General features: G+C 39.5%; 2 protein-coding genes across 3 annotated transcripts; both read right to left on the reverse strand.

Moving 5' to 3' along the window:
* Positions 1–843: 843 nt before the first annotated feature.
* si:ch73-141c7.1 (coenzyme Q-binding protein COQ10 homolog, mitochondrial) lies at positions 844–3,627 on the reverse strand. Of its 2 annotated transcripts, none has more exons than XM_034143817.1 (5): positions 3,412–3,627; positions 2,553–2,708; positions 1,946–2,138; positions 1,710–1,811; positions 844–1,292 (listed from the first exon to the last, which is right to left on the reverse strand). In XM_034143817.1, exons 1-5 carry the CDS (start codon positions 3,513–3,515, stop codon positions 1,140–1,142), a joined length of 708 nt encoding a protein of 235 aa, XP_033999708.1. In that variant the 5' UTR covers positions 3,516–3,627; the 3' UTR covers positions 844–1,139. The 2 variants fall into 2 exon arrangements, with proteins under 2 accessions (XP_033999708.1, XP_033999709.1); XM_034143818.1 differs by having other exon boundaries at positions 1,194–1,292; positions 1,706–1,811.
* Positions 3,628–5,010: 1,383 nt separating this feature from the next.
* hsd17b1 (hydroxysteroid (17-beta) dehydrogenase 1) lies at positions 5,011–8,110 on the reverse strand. Its single transcript, XM_034143819.1, has 6 exons — positions 7,858–8,110; positions 7,489–7,650; positions 6,786–6,965; positions 6,525–6,618; positions 6,261–6,444; positions 5,011–5,702 (listed from the first exon to the last, which is right to left on the reverse strand). The coding sequence occupies exons 1-6, from the start codon at positions 7,952–7,954 to the stop codon at positions 5,547–5,549; spliced, it is 873 nt and encodes a 290-aa protein (XP_033999710.1). The 5' UTR covers positions 7,955–8,110; the 3' UTR covers positions 5,011–5,546.
* Between the last annotated feature and the right edge of the window lie 13,048 nt (positions 8,111–21,158).

Raw genomic sequence — 21,158 nt, forward strand, 5'->3', positions numbered from 1 at the left:
TCTCTGTCCTCTGTGCATTATTGCCACAAGAGAAACACAAACAGATGTTGTCTATATTATGTGGTAGTTAAGTGTGAATCCTTGCAATCTCAACAGGATTCCTCATGGGTCCTTTGATCTTATATATTTTTGTACAACTCTGGAAATACCTCGTTATGGGGGAGACGTAAAGCATGGACACACGTCACAAGATAGATTATTTGTTGCACTTTCCCGTTTGTACTTGGTACTGTTAAAATGGTTACAAGTAAAGATTGTAAATATCTGCTACACGTGTACTTTAAACGTCCCCTATTATACTGTTTTTCATTACTTTATTATAGGTCTAAATACCAAACAGATCATTGTAGCATCCCATAAACCCCTCTGTTACTTAAGATGAAAATAAGGAGCCACTCCCCACGCCCCTCAGAGATATTTGGTTAAAATAAACACAATGGTGCTCTAGGAGGAGGTTCAGGTGATACGGTGGGGGTTACCTTGGTTGGTTATTGGCTAATGGTTACACAAGCCAAAAAATCGTTATGACATAAAGTGGCCAAAATCTGATCAGCTCATTTTCAGACAGGTTTTTATATAAATGGATCAGGACAAAAAGAGAGCGAATCTTTTTTCCTGAAACTTTCAGAATCTCTTTACACAGAGGGGACACATATTTATGTATAAAAGACATGAAAAAGTGGACTTTGCATAATAGGTGACCTTTAACATGTTTCTTCTCATGAAAACTGATCATCACCTATGAGAGTAAAACCAGGAGCGAAGTGTTGACTGATACAATTATAAAAAAGGAAATTAAAACAGCACATTAAAATAATAGACGCAATTAATAAAACATGGACATAGGATAACCAAAATAGCTTTTTATTTCCACAAACAAATAATAGCTCAACACTTGTTTCTGCGCTGAACAGTTGTCACTTGTTGATCCACAATTTAACAAGAAAAAATAAATAAATTAGCTTGTGACTGGCTTATAAATAATGTTTTTAAGTATGTTCAATGTGTATGTAAATTTAAGTATAAGACTGTGTGCAAAAAAAAGAAGATCCAGCCTTCTGTGACTTCTTTGTAGGACATGTTTTGACAGCAAGAGCAGGCTTTGAAGGGGATGTGGATGATATGGGAGGACAAACGCCTCATGTTGACCGGCTCCTCAATGGCGCCCCCTGCTGGCTCCTGTAAAGAGTTGATGCTCGTGACTCAAAGGCCTTGACCATCTGTTTAACCACTTCGTCAAAGAACACGCCGGCCAGCTGAGAGTGCAGGAGAGACTTGAACTCAAATGACACCTAGAGAAAACAAGAGATGGGCAAACACGTCAGTTAAATGTTTGGGAGAATCTTCAATTGTAAATTAAATGGATTTCTTCTCAAATCCTTCTAAACAGGAACAGCAAGAGGCAGAGACCACATCAGATTGTATAGAAGTCTATGAGAAAATGTACTTGATTTATTCCCTCAGTTAACATTTTCCTAACAATTGTATGGTCTTAATCGCTAGTTTTAAACTCTCTTGAATGCAACATGCTGTTGATTTAGTAAATTATGCGCTACCTTTACATGTTCATTGGTCATCTTTTTCAACATGTCAACTACTTCCTGGCTGACCCTGAGGTTTACTTTATTCAATTTCAACCCAGAATAAGTTCCCCTTCCCATTTCCTCATACTTTCAATGTATTTTCTCTCAGGTCAATATATTACTTGCATAGAAATAGACTTTGCAGGAGGCTGGTAGGTCTTTGGCTCCAGGGGCAAACCTCCATATTGTTTCCAGATGGCTGAAGAGGGATCCATTAGTACACACGGCCTGTTTTAAAAGAAATTAACCTTTAGTTATCTTTATTTCAAAAGGTCAAAGAGCATACGCTGCAGTTCAAAGTGTATTATTTGGGCAAAGGGGTTTGTAGTGGTGCATTCCTGGAGCTACCAAGACTTCCTTACCCTGACTTGGTGATTTGGGACGACGGTGACTTCAGAGGTGTAGCGCTCCACGATGGGGGGGAAACCTATTTCGAGATCCGCCTGGACGTTACCATTTTGTCTCCTTGTGACACGAGACTTCTTGCACCAGGGAACAAAGTGCTGGTATTGGTCCACACTGGCCACCACATCATACATCTGCTTTGGAGTAAACCTGAGCACACATTACATGAAAACAGAGGCACATCCAATGAGTTTATTTCTTCATAAATGTGTGTATTCAACACTTGGAGTTCCAATTTCTATTTAATGCTAAGTTTTAAATGTATTTAGGTATTTTCAATACATTTTCTTATTTAAAAAAATATATACGATTCCATCTTGTGCTCCAATTAATCTGCCATTTTTTACATCACCAAAATAATTATAAATGTTATCACTGTTGACTTATTGTAAGTTACGATCAGGTGTTGCTTTACCATGCACTTGAAGAAAACCTGTATATTTTTGTGTATTTTATCCTTTTGTTTGAAATTACACCACTTTCAGTTACATTCTGTATGGTTTGGAAGGACTGCCGTCTTCTTATTTCACTGGTTTTCAACATGTTGGATGTCAGATGGCTCACCCTAATGTCCGGCACTCGGTGTACTCCATCCTGCGAGCACTGATGGGAGCAGCCAGGTTGATGAAGCTGCGGCTGGGTGTGCTGAGGGGGGTGGCGGGGCAGAGAGGCATGCTGGTCCTTCTCGCTGCCAGGGCCCCACAGGAGCCCCACAAGTGTCTGACAGGAAGAAATTAAAAACATATATGGTTACATATTAATCAGTTTGTGGGAAATATACAAGAAGCATCACAGGTGTATTCAGTGAGGGGGCTCTGACATGTGACTGACCCAAATTAGAGTTTGGGTTAATAATAGCACAGGTTACCATATCATTTATGTTGTGAAATTGTTTGTTCTGTGGACAAACTGAATTCATTTGTCCCTAATATTTAAGTATGTAGTTATTTATAGTAAGTATTTCTCACTGAGAAAAACTGCTGGCAGCTTACTGAATGCAAGTGGTAACCATCTACAAGAGGAGACAAGACAAAGAGCAATACTGTATGTCTGCTTTGTTTTCAACCAAGCCACAACTTGCTCTCCATTTACGAATGTTCATGTTTTTGCTCTTTCAGTTTTGATATCGATAGTAACGTTGACGCATTATAATTGTGACTCACTGCGAGTCTCATGACTGTTTCTCTTTGCCAATTATTTCTTCACACGCACACAGGCTAACTTGCCACTCATGCCACTAAGTCTACAATTAATTCAAAATAACAAAACATAGCCGGATATGTGAAGAACATACATTTTAACATATAATGTACAGCTCGACCCATATTGTGACAAGTATAATTCAATATAAATGCTCCTTAGTATTTCGCCTACCTCGGCTACCTGAACGCATCACCTTTGAAAAATCCCCGTGTTCACTCACCTGATGTTTGTTCTTTTACCGGTCCCTCGTCCAACTTTTGAGTAATGTGCTTCAGACATCTGCAGCAGCGCCTTGAAGAGGAGAGGGGTCACTTTGTTGGTCATGGTGAAGTTTAAGTTTTGAAGACTAATGGAGAAAAGTCCTTATTTCCACCCCAGCAGCAGCAGCACCTACCCGGCTGTTCTGACTGATCCGCGCTACTGCCCACAGTGCCCAGATTGATAAAGACAGCAATGACGTAACGAGATGCTCTAGCCAATCAGAGTGAAATCTTGATCTTTGAACTTAAAGCCAAGATGAATCCAGATTTAAAAAATAAGAAATTAAAGAAGTTCAGAAGACGTGTTAAATGAATAAAATCAAACAGCTTTCATATGACACGTTTTATGTCATGTTATTGAACCTTTGTGAAACACTGCACCAGAAGTCTATCTTCATACAGTAAGTGGCAAGACAGGCAAACACTTTTAACAATTTGAATGAAAATCAAATGTAGGTATTTTTGTCAAAACATTTAGCAAATGTAAATATTATTTAAACCTAGTTAGTATTGTTATTATGGGATGCATTAGACTACAAGCTGATCTCCTCAGACTTGGATTTCAGAAATTACACAGTTTTACTCTCATCATGAAGGAGACATGATAAGGAATACAATCATATGTATTATTTGATTGAGAACACTGGCCTTCAAAAGGGTTTCCACGAGAAATCCAAAGTCTAAAATGATACTGTATGGTAGAGCTTGCATGCTGTGTGCATGATTCACCTGGACTTTGGTTCTTCAGACAAATAAAGGTTGTCATCTATATTTAGACGTACGGTACCACACAGTAGGAACTGGTATTGCAGGATTCCATTTCAGGATCTTTAATCTGGAATGACAGAATTTAATCAGAAAGGGACATAAGATCCTCAGTCAGTCCTAACAAAGACATTTTGGAAACGGAATGTTTTTATACAGGCAAGCTAACCTGTCTCAGGTTGTAATAGAAATACTCATGGGCTAAACAGCCTAAGACTGATCCAAATAAATAAATAAATAATACCCAGGTGATGGATGTTGTTCCAGCTGGCCCTCGTACAGTCTTTCATCTGTTCAGTGATTCAAGCAGTTCAACCTCCTCCTCACAATTTACTGGTCATAAAGACATTTCTTAACTTTTCATAATTTAAATGAACTCTTTCAAATTCCTATTTAAATAGAAAGGTATAGAGGTATAATGGTAATACGAATTAGATAATTGTGTCCATTTATGAAGTCATTTTGAGAAGAAGTTACTGATTTTAAGGATTAAAACTGTATAATACATGACATTGTCTGTTTGCTTTATGTAGATCAATGAGAGAGAATCCACCTCAAAGTGAAATAATATTTCAGCACCAATACTAGACCAAAGCATTTACAAGCTGTATATTTCCTTTCTTTTCTTTGGTCAATGGCCTTGATGTGTTGCTCCTAATTATTAGTTAAAGTGTGCATACTTCTTGTGACACACAACATCTGTTATGATAAATAATATATGGAGCAAAGACTTAGTGAAATCCAACTTTGCATACAATCTACAGTGAGTGTTTAACAGATATCATCCAAACTGGTTTCAGTTCATGGTTCATTTAACCATCAACGGGAATTTTAATGCAAGTCATTCAGAAAACACACAAAAAAGAAAACAACATACAATGTATTTATTTTATGGAGAACAATCCTGCATCTTGTTTTGTTTCATGCTTTGGAGTAACAAAATAGTTTCTGGTTGTGGTTCTCCAGAAGCACGCCCTGTGAAAATATGCCAACCAGTGTGGTAACAACACTATCACATGGTAAAAATGAAGAAGCTGCTGTATCACTCAACATAATACTTACTTAAAATGTCTCCAACAACCAAAACTTTGTTTATTTTTCAAATCTTAAAATTGTCCAAAGGAATATACATTTTTAAACGTGACTCACAAAAATAGAAGCATGCAGTCCCTTCATGTTAAAATATAAAACTGAACTTTGAGTCACCACGGTGAGTCACAGTGCCCCAACTTTAACTCCAAAACACAAAACTGAGAGAACAACAACATAAAACTCTGTACACGAAGAAAAAAGAAGAGCAACTAGTGGCTTGGTTGAAAACAAGGCACAATTATTGTTCCTCAGATGAGAACATGGTTTTGCTCAAAGCACTGATGTACCGCGAGCCACCTGGCTCTGTGGCCTTCAGTTTGGTGAGAGGTGGCACGTCCCCGCTGGTGAAGTATCTGAAGGCAGGGCTGGGCGACTGGATGGCTTCCAGAAATACCTTAGAGACAAAAACAAACAGCACCAGTGAGATACAGCGGGTCACACTACAAAGCAAGATCGTGCAAATGAAAATGTGTAAATCGTGCATTCATTTTGAAGGAATTCAAAGCCAGGCACAAAGTGTGACCCAGCTCCAGCGTGATAGTTTCCCTGCCAGAGCAGGCATACATATTTAACTTTCAGATAGCAGATTAGAGTATATGTTTTAGATTGGAGTCTGTAAATCTGAAATGTTTAATGTGTCCTGGGTTTTATGGGAAGTGTTGTCTAGATTTCCAGTTTATTTCTCAGAATAAAAACCTAAAATAATGAAATCTTCAATCATTATAATGTTATTTAATCAGCACAACAGCCAAAATAGTTAACCCACATTTTAAAAATCAATTGTTTCCACCAGTATCTTTATCATTTATGATTTTACGCTCTAAGATTAAGAGATTAAGATAGGTACTTTATTGATCCCAATTTGGGAAATGTTTGCGTTGCAGCAGCATAAAAAACACAAGGCAATGTACACAAGAGAAATGAATACACTCTAATGTATGACACAGCATACCTTCACAATGTCCTCAGTGTCCTGGGCTGCGTTTTGGAAAACAGAGCCACAGTGCTGCAGGTATTTTTCATAGAGGTTGAGTGTGAGGTCATCGACCTGTTGCAGAGATGTGTCCCCGAGCTCTGCCTTCTGCAGGTTCACCAGGAAGTCAGTGTTCACTGGACCACACTCAACAAGACTCACACTGCAGGATGAAGCATAGTTAACACTTGAAGTTGACTGTTAACTGCCTCTGAACTCAGGAAACAAAGTGCAGAGACTCACTGGATATTGAAGTGTTGCAGGAGGATTGCCAAACTCTCACATGCTCCCTCTATTGCAAACTTACTGGCACAGTACACCTCATTAAAGGGGAGACCTGTGAGAGAGCATGAAGCATGAAGATGGGTTATTTTGGCAATTTCATGCATGGCAGCAAGCATCAACACAACATGTTTTTCGACATTCCCAATAAATTATTCTTAAATCTGCACATGTGGAACACTGAGGACGATCAGTGATTTCTCAACGATGTTCCCGTCTCACCTTGAAGCCCTCCTGTGCTTCCCGTGACCAGGATGTGGCCCTGACCCCGAGCCTTCATCCCTGGCAGGAACGCCTGGATGGTCTGGATGGTACCGAAGAGGTTGACCTCCAGAATCTGCCTCATCGAGTCCAAGGACTGCACCTCCAGCGGCCCCATCAGACCCACACCCGCATTACACACTGTGAGCGGCGAGGAGATGCCCATTAACACACTTTACAATTTATCACTCTCTCCACTACAGTATACACCAAATGATACCGTTTTATTCCTGTCTATTTGTCTGTATTCATATCAAGGCCTTAACTGAGGCGTTTGTTTATATATCATTCAAAGCCTGATTATGTTTTGCCTACAACATGATGGAAACTTTTGACAGTATTTTCTGATTAAGGGAGGGATCCAAACAGATATAAAAAATTACCCGTAGAAAACGTTTGACTATGATACTGTATATAAACCAAATCTAACAAAAATGAAGAACTGGGCTTTTTTGTCAGATGTTCATGCGAAGTAGCATATATAATGAGATTACCCGTAATTTGCATATTTACACATAACAGAAAACTTGTATTGCAAAAAAAGGTTTTATTTACCAGATCTCTACACTGCAGGGAGTTTCACTGTGATGTATGTTAGTCAACATGTTCCCCATTCCCCTGTATTGTGTCCCCTTAATAAGAACACACTGACATTAGAGCATACCCAGAATGTCCACTCGTTTCTCCACAACCCTCTCCCTCGCATCCAGGATGGACTGCCAGCCGGTCACGTCCATTTGCAGGATGTCCAAGGTGTCTTTGTGCAGGCTTTTCACACACTCTATGAGACGCTCCTTCTTGGCCAGGTTTCTCATGGTGGCATACACTTAAACAGAAAGCAGCACTCACTGGCATGCCTTGATACAGATTTCAAAAATGATTTTCTCATCTCACAATCTCATCCAGCATCCAGTCTAGTATCACATTACAAACGGTGTGATCAGTAGGTCATTACCTGAACACTTCCTGACAGTAAGGCTTCCTAAAAAGACACAAAAGGAATACTTCAAAAGTCCATGTCAGCTGTGGTTACCTTTGAATGTTTTGTCGGGGTCGGAGGCCAGCCGGACAGCCAGGCTGAGGCCGATTCCCGAGGAGCAGCCTGTGATCAGAACCACCTTCTTCTCCATCGATCCAGGATCTCTAACTGCTCTGATCTGCTTCAACAGAGAGAAGCAAAGAGGATGCGAGGGAAAAACTCTGTGTTTTCACATATTTGGCTATCTCAAGGCCAGTTCAACTTAAACATCTTATCGGCCACCTGGAGTCTGCCCTCTTTTCTCATGCCCTTGTCAGTATAGTTGTTTTGATTTGGTTGTTTTCTTTCTGTTGAGAAACACATAACGGATGAGGGGTTGTTCACACCCGCAGTAACATAACTGATCATTGGTGAGAATGTAAAAATGTACCACAATTGTAAGCACCAGGTGGCAGCAAAGCATCATGATACCAGTCAGAATGACAACACTAACAGTGATGCTGAGAATAGTCAGAGCACAATGGGTGAGTTCAAGGGATTGAAGAAGAAGGAAATCGCTCAAAGGGTCTCTGATTTTGGAGACCCTGCATCCTTTTCCCAGGCTTGTGTTGAAGATGAATTGTTATTTCAGGAATGCCTCACTGAGAGTTATCATTTGCTGATTTGAATAATATCCTTGAAATATTTCTGAGCTTTACAACATCCAGAGATGAAGTACTGTATACACTTTAATTCTCAACATTTTATTAAATTGCGATAAAATACAGTCTTCCAGGTTAGTGGTTTCAGCTGATCCAGGTGCCTAACTAACATGGTTGTTATCAACATTATCACTTTTTAAACACATTTATTATTTAAAGTATTACAGTTTGCATCAATTTATTATCAATTTTATGTATTTTATAAAATGTTATATTTATTTATTTCCCTTTTTCTTTAATGTATTCTTTATATATATATGGTCCCTTGTGTTTTTTTGTTTTGATATTCTTATGTTTTGCCATTATATTTGTGTATCTGAATTAAGAAGAACCTTATTTAGTTATCTTTGAAAATGATGCTTCAATATATAAGCCTTTCAAAAAACCTAAAGATACTTTGAGATGTCCTATACAATCTCTATAAGTCATTATAAATCTATGATCACAAAGATTAAGGCATTGAACATCTTCAAATAAAGTGAGGTTGCACTGAGAGGAAACTAATAGCCTTAATATTAAAGAAAGACATTCAAACCAAAGCAGAGGACTAGGAGGGTCTTATATTAGGTAGTGAATAAATCCATCATGCCAGTTTTAAGCAGTGTCTGGATAACAGGTTTTATGATTAAAAAGCATTATCATGTGAATGATTTTTCACTAGGTGGCAACGAATCCTCAGGTACAAACCAATCATCCTATAAAGCTTGTCTACAATTACAAACATAGCATCACAGACTGGACAAAGTGCTTCGTTTAGATAACTTTTTATATCAAAGTCTCACTTATTCACATTTCTCATTTGTTTTTGTTCCTTTTAATTGTTTTGGGGAACTTTAACAGTGTTTTTGTCCCATACAGCTGATCATCTGACCAGTCAAAACAACTTACATTGTTGTGCAACATTTCAGCAGCCTGAATCGAAAGAATTTCTTCTGCTTATGGGAGAAAACCAAGTAGGAATTTCCTGCCATTTTCTTGCGTTCCTCCGCTTGAGATGGCATCGGCTTGGCTGCTGTCCCAGAGTCTGTGGGATAGATAACAGCGGGCCTTGAACCTCTTTCAAATATCTACAACTCCCAAGCATTGTTCAAACTCCTGAACTGCTTGACCTCAGACGTTAATGGCTTTTAGCTGTTTTATTGTATCCTGTCTCCATCAATCCCTAATTTCCGTTAATAGCTTTTCTTGTTCAGGGCCATGTAGTTTGAACTGCCATATGCATGGTGCATTGTTACTGTTCTTGTAGAAGAGGTGATGAAGCACATTTGTTGCTACTGTGTTCACATTGCTTTAACTTGAGTGAAAAAAGGAATGAGAGTGAGTCAAACACAGTGTTTTCAGTGCACAGATAAGCAACAATCAGTAGTATGGGCTGCATTTGATCCAGTGGGTGTTTCTGAATCCATCCTGGCAAAATGGAGCAGTCTATGGTCCATGAGTTGGTGAATTTGGGCATCTTGCTGCTACACATTGCAGCAAGTCTTTCCTCTGGGCTAGCAATTACCAGAATTGTTGGGTGGAGGTGCACCAAGGTCTGGAAAAGCCTTAAAACCACGATTAGAACACAGCACCTGACCATAAACAGATTTCCAGAGATGGCAAAAGTACACATATCCTTTACTCAAGTAGAAGTACAAATACTGGTGTTTAAAAATACTCTGTTAAAAGTAAGTACTGACTAAACTTCTTTACTCAAGTAAAAGTAAAGAAGTGTGGGCTTCGAAATGTACTTAAGTAAAAAATACCCATAACTACCATCTGTTTTAAAGAGTACCTGACCTCCCTTTATATTAATAGAACTATAATGTCATTGTTAGCTAATGAATGTTTCCATGCTGAACAACGGCAACATGACAACGTTTTCATTGGTCCCTCTTCTTTAGAGAAGACCAGGAAGTGATGGATACACGGATCGTGTTAAAATCAATAGGCACGCAATGGCTCTAACTAATAATGATCACGCCACCAAACACAGATTAAAACTAAAGTAACAAGCCTGTTTTGAAAATGTAAGAAGTAGAAAGTTCAGGTATTTGTAATAAAAATGTAAGAAATAAAGTAAAAAGTTGTCAGAAAAATAAATAGTGGAGTAAAGCACTGATACCATAAAAATGTACTTAAGTACAGTAACGAAGTATTTGTACTCCACTACTTCCCACCTCTGCAGATTTCTAGGACAGCTATCACATTTTACAAACCTGACATCCCACGTGCACAGCTGTGTGACACTGCATCATGTTTGTTGGTGGTGGAAATGAATGGACGGGGCAATAATGGATTCTGCACTGTGACTGTAGTAGCTAGTGCTTCAGGAGGAAAAGCATAACAGCTCCTTGTCAGTTCATTCATATGCTCAGCCTGTGTGCGTCACATTGGGCTGTGCTTTTGCAGGGCACACTCATGCAGTGAGTACATGGTGAAGAAACAATAAGAGGTTTGTGTGTGTTTTAGTGGCTGCACAAGCAGATGCTTTCGACAGGATGTCCCATGTGAGAGTGAAGAGCAGAAGTGAAACAGCTGAGGACGTGGTGTCGTGCTTGTGGTGGAGTGGAAATGTCACACTATACCTGTGAACAAAGTCAAATGAGGCTATTCGTAAGCTAAACTGAAATATGCATATCTTCCATTTTTCTGAGATGGTGCCTCCCTTTTCAGGCCCAAGATTAAGCAGTAGGCTTTTGAAGCTGATAAGATCAACCTTTTTCTTTATCTCTAAAAGATCTCATAAGAACACTCCAGGGGAACTTTCTTTTGAAACAATTAAAAAACACCTTTATTATAATGGTATGATGTAAGACTTAATAAGTACAAACTCTGACGTGTTTGACTCCCTGACAAAGGCTTAATTGCCAAATCGTGACGGAGTTTCTTTTTTCAGTTTTCTATCTACACTATGTCATTACGATAAAGACATTTCAATCGCTTGAGTTCCTAACTATGTTAGTGTCTACATATTCGTATCAGCCTAGCCAGGAGTTACATTAGGTCTACAAGAAGTTGCTGAAATAATTATCTAAAAGTAATGGTACTGCAAATGGAAACTTAAAAAACCTACGCTTTGATCAATCCATTGATATCCGCACTATCCTTTCTCATATCAGTGATAGTTGAACGATATCCCTACATTTTAAATGAACATTGGCAACTTGGGTAGGGTTGTAGATAAAGGGAAGCCTTGCTCTACTTGATCTCTCACATGAATTGATACATCGAACAAAGTCACATCCTTTTATGAATCTGTTCCCTCGTTTTAAGACTTTTGTCATATTGTTCAGTAATCATGCTTAGAAGACACAAATATGACATAAGTTTAATGTTTGGTTTGCGGTTTCTGGCTTGTCTTGCCTCCACACCAGTGAACTCAGACCACTGCATTTACATCTGATATCAAATCAAATCCTCTTTATCTCGCTGAGAGGTTTTATATCATATGTAAAACCACAGTTTAACTGCTTTGGTCTGGATTTGATGGATTGGGTGATTATAACAAAGCATTCGCATCTGATGAAGTGGAGTTACTATGTCTGTGACCTTTTTTTCCCTCTATTCTCAACACAGATAGATTTTATCCACAACTTTTTCCTTCACTTTAATAGTTTCCATCAAAGTTTTCAACTTTTAACCAAACATTTTGCCCGGAGACATGTTATTTATGGTGTCTCTGCATGCTTTCTTCTGTGCAGTTGGATACAGCGCTCTCATATTAGAAGTTGCAGGGATTTGTGGTAAAAATAGAAAGGATCCGCTGTTCTGTGAAACCCATCCAGCCTATTGGACAACTGGGACTAAACTGAGAGGTCGGAAGAATACCCTCCTGTGAGGATTTAATGCAGGCTGATAAAAACCCAAACCTAGGAGCTATTACTTTATATGCCTACTTATAAAGTGCCGCCTGATGACAGATGTGGCTCCTGTCGACGGATGGCAGGTTTACTTTAATAAAAGGTAAAGAGAGAGTCTGAGAAATATGCAGTGCATTTTTCTCAAGCTAATATAGAGGGAATGTGGGGATTGCTGGTAAAATCATCACGGCTGAAACAGGAGAGGACGTGTGGAAAGTATGAATAGTTTTACACACATGGACACAGTCAGCACATTTGATATGTTCTCCTTTATAGAGTGCAATGCCCTGAAACCATTTTAGAACAACTGCTAAAATGTATTATTATTAAATACAGAGTTTTGGAATTACATTAAACAGAGTTAAGCAATTCAATGACAAAATCAATGTCATTGCATCAATTCATGAGAAGCATATTCTTGTAATTTATAAATACATATATATATATATAATGTTTTATATAAGGTTGTTTACTTATAGATATTTGTCTTGATGTAGAGTGCAGACAATAAACGTAACCAATGAACATAAACCTTTTGAGAGGAAAGAGAAATATATATAAAAATACTGCAAAAGTCATAAATCATAAATAAAGAATAGAAACATTATAATAAAACATCGAAATGGTACTTGAAAAAATTGAAATACTGTGAGAAATATGTAGAGTAAACATGATCATATACAATGAAACGGTTCTTTAGAATGTTAGAGCTGTACAGATTTAATCGTATCAGGGGATCGGGATTTGCAAGAGTTCACAAAAAAGTCATCAATACTTCAAGTGCAAAAACATAGCAGTCTTGCTGTGGGCCCTAAGGGAAGGGTCAAACTTCCATCCAAGAGCAGGGTCAAAGGTCACTCAGGTCGTGTCACGGGAGAGGATTAGATCATCATATTTCACACACGTGATATATGGGATCCCGGGTTATGGCTGCTCGCTGGACATGAGACCTGACGTCACCTCGCCCTCAGGGCCGCAGCCTGACCTGCCGCTTTTCAATTCCACAGAACCAGTTTGTATACAAAACCCCAGCGCTCCAGGAAGTAGAGGATTGTGTCATGGGAAATAACCCTCCGCCTCGAAACAACCTCTGCAAGGCATTCTTTCTCTCTTTTAAATTGGGGACATCCTGTTCCTGCTCTTTTCTTGGCCTTCAGGCCCTCGAGTGTGGGCTGGGACTTGCCCTGACATGTATTCAGCTAAAAGCACTCTTCTGGAGGTCAACGCAGGACAGTCCAAGTGCGTATACATTCCCCAGCTGCACCATCATGGGGGTTATTGATATGCGACAGACACAAACATACCTGAGATACTGTATGTATCGGAGACTTGTTCCATGGCAAGATTCAGCTGGTTAGATAACCAGATAACAACCATGAGTCAAAAGGCACAAAAAAACCGAACCGTTGACTTTAATTAAGTGTACAAATTTCACATAACTGTATTAGGTTACTGGAAAGCAATAATATGAGGTTGAACCTAATATTATTTATTTAAACGCAATATTATTGCTTTCAACTAACCTTAGTTATGTGAAATCTGTTGACGAAATACATTTAATAAAAGTCAACGTTTCAGTGTTTTCAGTGTGTAGATTTGGGGCTGCCGTATAGAAGTTTGCATGTAAGGACATTAAACTAACTGTATCGGTATTTGCAGTGAAGCACATATTCCAGGTGTTTTCTCTTTCTCTTTCTTGGCTTTCTGTCTTTTTTTTCCAGGTGCAGCAGGCGGAGAATGCCAGGCACTCCATGCATCAGGCCCTCACCTGTGATGTGGTGAAACGAGGTGATGGGTAGTGTGTCGGGGCACGGCAGCTGACTCAGCCATGCTGGTATTTACCCGCTATCACATAAAATCAGTTCCCTGCAGTAAATTCAGGCATGTTTAAGCACTACCACTCTTACCGGCTTCTTCTTCTCTATCCGTCTTCTGCTGTATCTCTTATATCTGAATCACTCCTAAATAATGTTTCTCCATGCACCTTCTTGCCCTCTAGCAGACACTGATAATCAGTGGCGTGCTCTACCCACGGTTACCTGGATACCCTCTGTTTACAGCTGGGCCTGGACACACAGTAACCAAGTATGTAGACATAACATGATGCTTTGTGTGAGAATGCATGACAGTAAGTGGCAAGACGACCTACCCACACACATAAACAGCGCACCACACTACAGCATTTGCATTTTGCAGACAAACATGCCTCCTGTCTCTCTGCTTATAAACCTCTTTCCTGCGTGATCATGTGCAAGTTCTCCGCAAAGCCACTTCCCCTGACTCTCATATGCATACGGTTCACAGAAAAGGAGATTATAGTCCTTTGCAGTAGGGACATGCAAAGCTTGGACCTGAATAATGACGTTTTGTCCCGAGATGTGTCTATTAAATTTGTTTCTGCTTCTCAAGAATACCTCACTGCTGTTAAACGGTAGCTGCAGTGAAACCTTGGCACACAGTCTGTCCATTACTATCACCTTATTAAATTGCAAGAACGCAGCACATTTTTACAGCTCATACCACACTTGCATAATCCTCGATGTTCCCAAGAGCAAAGAACAAGCTGACATAATATTTCACACCTGTGGCATGCAAACCTGCTAAATGCCTAGCACATTTGCTTTCACCCTTTCTCTAATTGACATGTTTATTGGATCTCATTTCTTCAGTAATCTTTGTTATGTGCTCTCAGGCTCAGAACTTCCCACACTCCCACAGTTGGAAGGTAATCCTCGCTATTACAATAACAAATACTTCTCTTGCACGCCCTGAATAGAAAGAAATGTCACCTCTCTCCATTTCTAACATACCTGTTCTGTTTTGTCATTACCGGTGTTTTCCCAGACACTTATCGGTTGATTCCTCAAACTTTTTGTTCATGACAAATGTTGAAAGTAAACTGACGTGCAGTAAAACGTTTACCTTGAATCTCTGTGTTTAGAATGTCTTTGTTCTTTTGTGTGATGTTGGTTTTTTCTGTTCCACTTCCTGCACTGTTCCTGTTCATTTGAATTAACCTGTGGTCAGAACGGCTGATGAAATAAACACATCTTAATGGCTAAAGGCATTTCATGACTCAATACATTACGGTATGCTGTTTATTATTGTAGAAGAAGACTGCACTTTATTGTGATAATGAGTCAGGTCTCGGTGACTGCTCTACACTTTTGCTAATGCTACATTTCTAGGGAAGTAACATAGTGTAACTTAATGACATTTTAAAGTACTTTTTCCTCCAGCTAGATGCCTGACTTAAAGGGGACCTATCATGCAAAATGCACTTTTGTACGTCTTTTATACATGAATATGTGTCCCCGGTGTTCCAGGGAACTCACCAAGTGTCAGAAAACACAACCCTCTCTATTTTCCTCCATACCCAAATCTCTAAAAAAGGGGCTGCAACGGATCTGATAAAAACTGATCCAGATTTGAACACTGTCCTGACGTCAGGACAGTGGCGCTACGGCTATTGGGCCAACTCCACCAATCAGGAGGAGACAGACACGGCCATTGCCGTTCGAAAGCGCTGGAGACGCTGTAGTACATATGCCAGGCCTGTAGGTGGTGCTGTTCTCACAGAATCTGCCCTTGCAAAAACAGAGCTAAAAAATGTCAAATTGAGCAAAATGAGGCATGGCTAAAATGCATGATCTGTTTGGTATTTTGAAAAAAAAAAAAGTATAAATATGCCTTATATAGGTATGGTCCTATACTATATTATTCAAATATAGCATGATAGGTCCACTTTAAATCTGTGTCATTGAGTGCACCTTTGACACAAATTCAAATGTACGTTACGTCTTTTGTCCAGAAATAGAAATATGATGCTGATAATGTCTTGCCACATAAAAGCGGTAGTAAAAGTTAAAGTCCAATACCGTTAGATACTCATACAAATATAAAATGAAACAAGACTTATATGCGTCTTAAAATGTAAGAATTAAAAACACTTTTTGGCTCCTTAAGAACCAGGATGATTTATTATTATTATCACTGGGAGTTTCTATTTCAAATAAACACTGGATTATGTAAATATACTTCTTCTAAACAGCTCTCCAGTCTGAGCTAAGAATGCAGATACAAAACATTCCCATGACCATCTGGGTCTTATCCTCCTCAACATCATTTCCTTCACATAAAATTAGCAGGACCAGGAGCCAACTCCTCTAAGTGTGTACTTTCTGTAAACGCTGCTACGTGCTAATCTCACATCACTCTGTTTTGTCATATCAGTGGCTCTTAATTTTAATGCTAATGTAGATCTGTCTTCCTCTTGTACTAATACTGTTTTTAAAGTGATAAGAAGAGTTAAAGGTGCTTTTCTCCAGAGATAGAAGAGGTCATAGTGACATGCTGGGGAATTTCTCAGACACCCTTGTGGTAGACAGCAGTTTAATCTGTCTTGCATTTATGAGATGACAGATTAAAGGTCAACAGAAGGATCTGGGAAACGTGCCGTGCTGCATGATCCTCCGGCTGAACAACCTCCAACATGGCCAGATCAATTGGCCGTATCTGGGGCGAACATTTCTGCTGACAATTTATTATACATGGTAATTATTACATAAGAACTTTTGGCCTATAATTTGGGTTTTAGAAAGCAGACTTCTGTGGAGGCAGCAGATAGTGTTACCATGAATAGGGGAAGTCCAAGTCCAAGTGTATGATTATTAACTGTTAGTTATATAAAATGCTTTTTCCGTTACGTCTGCAACCCGAGAAATCTAATAGAATTTTAGGAGTGACATTCATAGCATGTCCATGACAGGCATGCAGCACACAGCCTAATAAGGGCAATAACCTGAGCTGATGGGCCAGTTTGACTGTCAATAACATTCCAGCTTCTCTTGGTTTCTGCTCACCTCCACATTCCTTCCTTGTTTACGGCTCATTTGAGGAAGGTGACAGGATTAGTGTGTCTGAAATTGGTAGGTGTCCACGCCCTACACGCCCTTACACTTACAGTAAACTGGAGAACAGTTCACAGCAGTCACCGTTGTTTGATCCTAAAGAGAAAGGCTTGCGTGTCATACTGTAAAAAAAACAGACGTTATAGGTTATATGTTTTAAACGTTTTTGTGTTGTCACTAATGGCTTCATTATGTAAACAGATCATTGTAATGCTTTATAGATTGGTTATCCATCACAATGACTCCTTCAGTAAAAGAGGTTCGATACATTCACTACTGGGTGTCAGAAGAGGTAAGATCCCTCAATGAAGAACATATAGAAATCTCTATTAAGTCAAATGTAATTAAGAGTTCCAATTTAAGTTTTTTCGCTTCAGATGGAGCTAGTTTGAATGTTTTTTCTAAACATATAACCCCTCTTAAAGGCAATGAAAGCAGAAAGAAGAAAAACTACTCGTAGACATCTGATACTTTTGTAAGGGGTTAAAAGCCCAAAAAGTCATAGATCAATCATTTAATTATTTACAATGTGTTGTATTATAGATTATCATGTGCTTTTGTTTAAATATTAAATAGGTAACTACGTTTTATTTAATCTGTCAGATAGGTGTATAGCAAAAATACTTTCCTCAGAAATTAATTGTCGATCTAATGTCAGAAAATATTCAATTAAGATCTTAAGAACTGTTAGATTATATGAATTATACAACCTGTGTTACTTTTCAGCGCTAAATTGTTTAATTTGATCTAAGCCATTAAGTCTGCAACTGCATGTAAACAAAGAAAAAGCAAATTATGGCTAGGAATAAAAACAAATGACCGGAGAAACTTCACACTACATTGTAAGTCAGCTGAAACTTGATTTTGGAAACATGTCCTCCTTCATTTGACTGAAGCAATGAGAAAACAGGGTTCGAGTCCTCATCCCTGAGAGCTTTGAATGTTTTTAATTCATGAATCGTCTTGACTGTCGGAGTCTCACAGTGGAATCAGAGCCCGGTCACATGACTGATCTGTCTCTGGGGTCTTTGATCAGCGCTTCGGATCACTTACTGCAGTGGACATGTGCTGTTCTCCTCATTAACGTTACACGGCACACAAAGGTGACATCAAAGGCGCCGGAAAACTCTTTCATGAGAGAGATGTCAGACTAGATTTAAAGTCTTTGTAAAGGGTCATTTTTGTTTCCTGAGTGTGATTGCAAACCCATCTTTACACGACCTACCATTGATGCAAATACCCACATCGTGGCAAATCATTTAGTAAAGTTGTTGTTTAAAGTCTGTGAACACGTATCATATTAGAGTACAAGAATCTTAGTTAGACAGCTATTTTTGTAATGATAACATGTGACATGTGTTTAAGGCGCTCACACCCCAGTTTCTTCATTTGAAAAGAGAAAAGCCTTTAGGCTGTTCTCTATTTCAACAAAAGAGAGATCTGTAGTCTCCAAATGATTCATCTGTCTTCAGAGCTGGAGTCTGGGTCTTAACATTGATGTGGCAGCAGATTCCTCTGGCCTTGCGTCAGCAGGGGGATTCCTCGAGATCCAGCATCTGGGTGCTGCATTCTTGCCGTCCCTCCACATTGCCATTGCAACGCTCACAAGACACGGCCGCTCGACAGCCGAGTCGCAGACAGAGTCGCTTCCTGTCCGCCAGCTGGAGTGAGGGGTGTGAGAAACAAGCTCACTGAGCTCAGAGTTATGGCCAGAGAGAGGCGAATAGTAGCAAAGAAGCAAATAACCCAATCCCACAGTGCGGATGGTCCCCTCTCCAACAGACACTCCACTCAATAGACGAGGAAGAGAGACAATGGAGGGATTCAGTGTCTGTTAACACAAGGGGCTTTGTCTTTAATAGATTACCAGGCCATGAATGAAGATAAGGATGTGTAGGCTTTATGACCTGAAACATGAAAATCGAACACCAGTTTTAAAGATCATAAACCAAACACATAGCAAGTTCATATCCTCAGACAAATAGTTGAAATTCAATAGGAAGATTATGTTAAATCTAACAGATGGCGCTAACCCTTGACTTTATTTGTGGGGTTTCGAGTTAGCGGAGGGCCTGTCTAGGGCGGGTGTCCCATCAAAGTGGGGACACTCCCTCAGTGCGGCCACAGACATTGGGCTGGAGGGCGGCTAACCCAATCTGTATTCCTGCCAGAGTGTTTTATGTTCCCATTCATCCCGAGGAAAGAGCTGAAGACCACTGGAGGCTGGAACCTCTCATACTCTTTTTATATATAATTTAAAGAGAAATTCATTTGGCTTTTAACACATTCTGTCCCCACAAAAGTGTATAATGCTCACAAAAATAATCATTCCTGTGGAAAATTTGAGTGAAGGTAAAGTATGTTGAGATATGTTTGATTCATTGGCGGCTTTGGGTCTGATTTGTGAGTGGATCAGCTGAAAAGAGGGGTGTGATAAAGAAGGCAGTCTCAACACAGAGGCCTGGAGGGACGTGTGAATAACTGGCTGTCGAGGTGAGCTATAAGTCATGTCTGCGGCGTCTAGAGTGCTAAACTAGTGGAAACACACACATATGAGTGCATACACTTGAGTGGATGTGTCTCTCTGGGAGGTCTTGTAAGGGTGAAAAGGAACTAAAGAAAGTGGGAACAGGATCTAAAATAATGGGAGGCCGGATGCTGGTTGACGTTAATGGGGGTCTCGAGGCGGCCTCTGGATTAATTGAGGCTAAAGAAGTATTTGTTTGTGTGAATTAGAACAAATCTCAAGAACACAATGGCACCCTCCTGGGCCACAGCCAGCACTCAATAAAATGTGAATGACTATTTACATGGAAAAGTAAGGCAATGGTCCAAACCCTTCTACTATTTGTGGTTTGCAGGGGGTTAATATAAGAGATTTCTGAGCCATAGAGAGTCCGACAGGATAGTATGTAAGGAAACAGGTATAATATTTGATTAATATTCTTTCTTTTTGCATCCACTGCCCGCATTTACCATGAAATTAGGTTTGGCTGTGCATAGTCCCCAGAGGATGATCACTATGATTTGTTGACCCCCCCTCTCCCCTTGTCAGGATACACTGACCAACACATGGTCCAAGTCTACAAGTAAATCTAATCCTTATGACCGGATTTCCACAAAATGAGAGGTTACATTTTCTCAATTCCCAGGGGATGATTCCCAGTGTGTTGGTTGACCAACGCATTAATTCTCCGTCGTGGTTTTGTGATGAAGAGTGGAGCAGGAGGACCCAAGCAGGCAACAGGAACTTAAATAAATAACGTTTTAATAAGTTTTGTAAAGGCAAGTCTAAATTAATTATTAGAGAACCAGAACAAGGAACCAATGAATACTGAACAGGAAGAAAAAAGAAAGCCGAATAAATAAATGCTTAAGCCTCCACAGCGGACAGATGTGAGAGTTGCATAATCTTCTTATCTAACTCCTCGGAACAATACAAATTAGCACATTTCCGAAATGTCAGGCTTTTCTTTGAGCACAAAAACAAAAGACTTGTTTCCGGCCTTATGCGATGCACCTGTTCACAGTATGAATTAAGGAGTGGCCACGAAGTGTGACAATTGCCGCAAAGAAGAAGGTTATCCCCTTTTGTCTGACCATTGACCCAAACCTCCCCTCACCTCATTCCTCATGCGAGTCACAAAGAGACACAAAGTGCAAGCTGCCCGCTGATTACATGTGGTCAAACACATGTGGTCAAACACATGTGGTCAAACACACACAAAACTACGCGAAAGCAAACACACACTCTTGCAGAAAAGTCTGGCTCCAGTGTAAACTGATAAAATAACCAGCTATTACTAAAAAGATGGGGGCTGGGATATCTTGTGCATACCTGCAGACTTTTAGCTTACAAGACTGACTAAATCTTCTTCTGCTTTTACCTTCCAAAATCTTGA

Source organism: Trematomus bernacchii, unplaced genomic scaffold (assembly GCF_902827165.1).
Source record: "Trematomus bernacchii unplaced genomic scaffold, fTreBer1.1, whole genome shotgun sequence".
In the NCBI taxonomy this organism is placed as follows: Eukaryota; Metazoa; Chordata; class Actinopteri; order Perciformes; family Nototheniidae; genus Trematomus; species Trematomus bernacchii.

Excerpts from the sequence above, each read along its gene's own strand:
- si:ch73-141c7.1 (XM_034143817.1), bottom strand. The coding sequence starts at position 3,515 with ATGACCAACAAAGTGACCCCTCTCCTCTTCAAGGCGCTGCTGCAGATG. Across the intron at positions 2,139-2,552 it reads ACCGAGTGCCGGACATTAGG|GTTTACTCCAAAGCAGATGT; the intron begins GTGAGCCATCTG and ends ATGTGTGCTCAG. Across the intron at positions 1,293-1,709 it reads CCTGCAAAGTCTATTTCTAT|GTGTCATTTGAGTTCAAGTC; the intron begins GCAAGTAATATA and ends TGTTTTCTCTAG.
- hsd17b1 (XM_034143819.1), bottom strand. The coding sequence starts at position 7,954 with ATGGAGAAGAAGGTGGTTCTGATCACAGGCTGCTCCTCGGGAATCGGC. Across the intron at positions 6,619-6,785 it reads AAGCACAGGAGGGCTTCAAG|GTCTCCCCTTTAATGAGGTG; the intron begins GTGAGACGGGAA and ends GCTCTCTCACAG. Across the intron at positions 6,445-6,524 it reads CTGCAACACTTCAATATCCA|TGTGAGTCTTGTTGAGTGTG; the intron begins GTGAGTCTCTGC and ends TTCATCCTGCAG.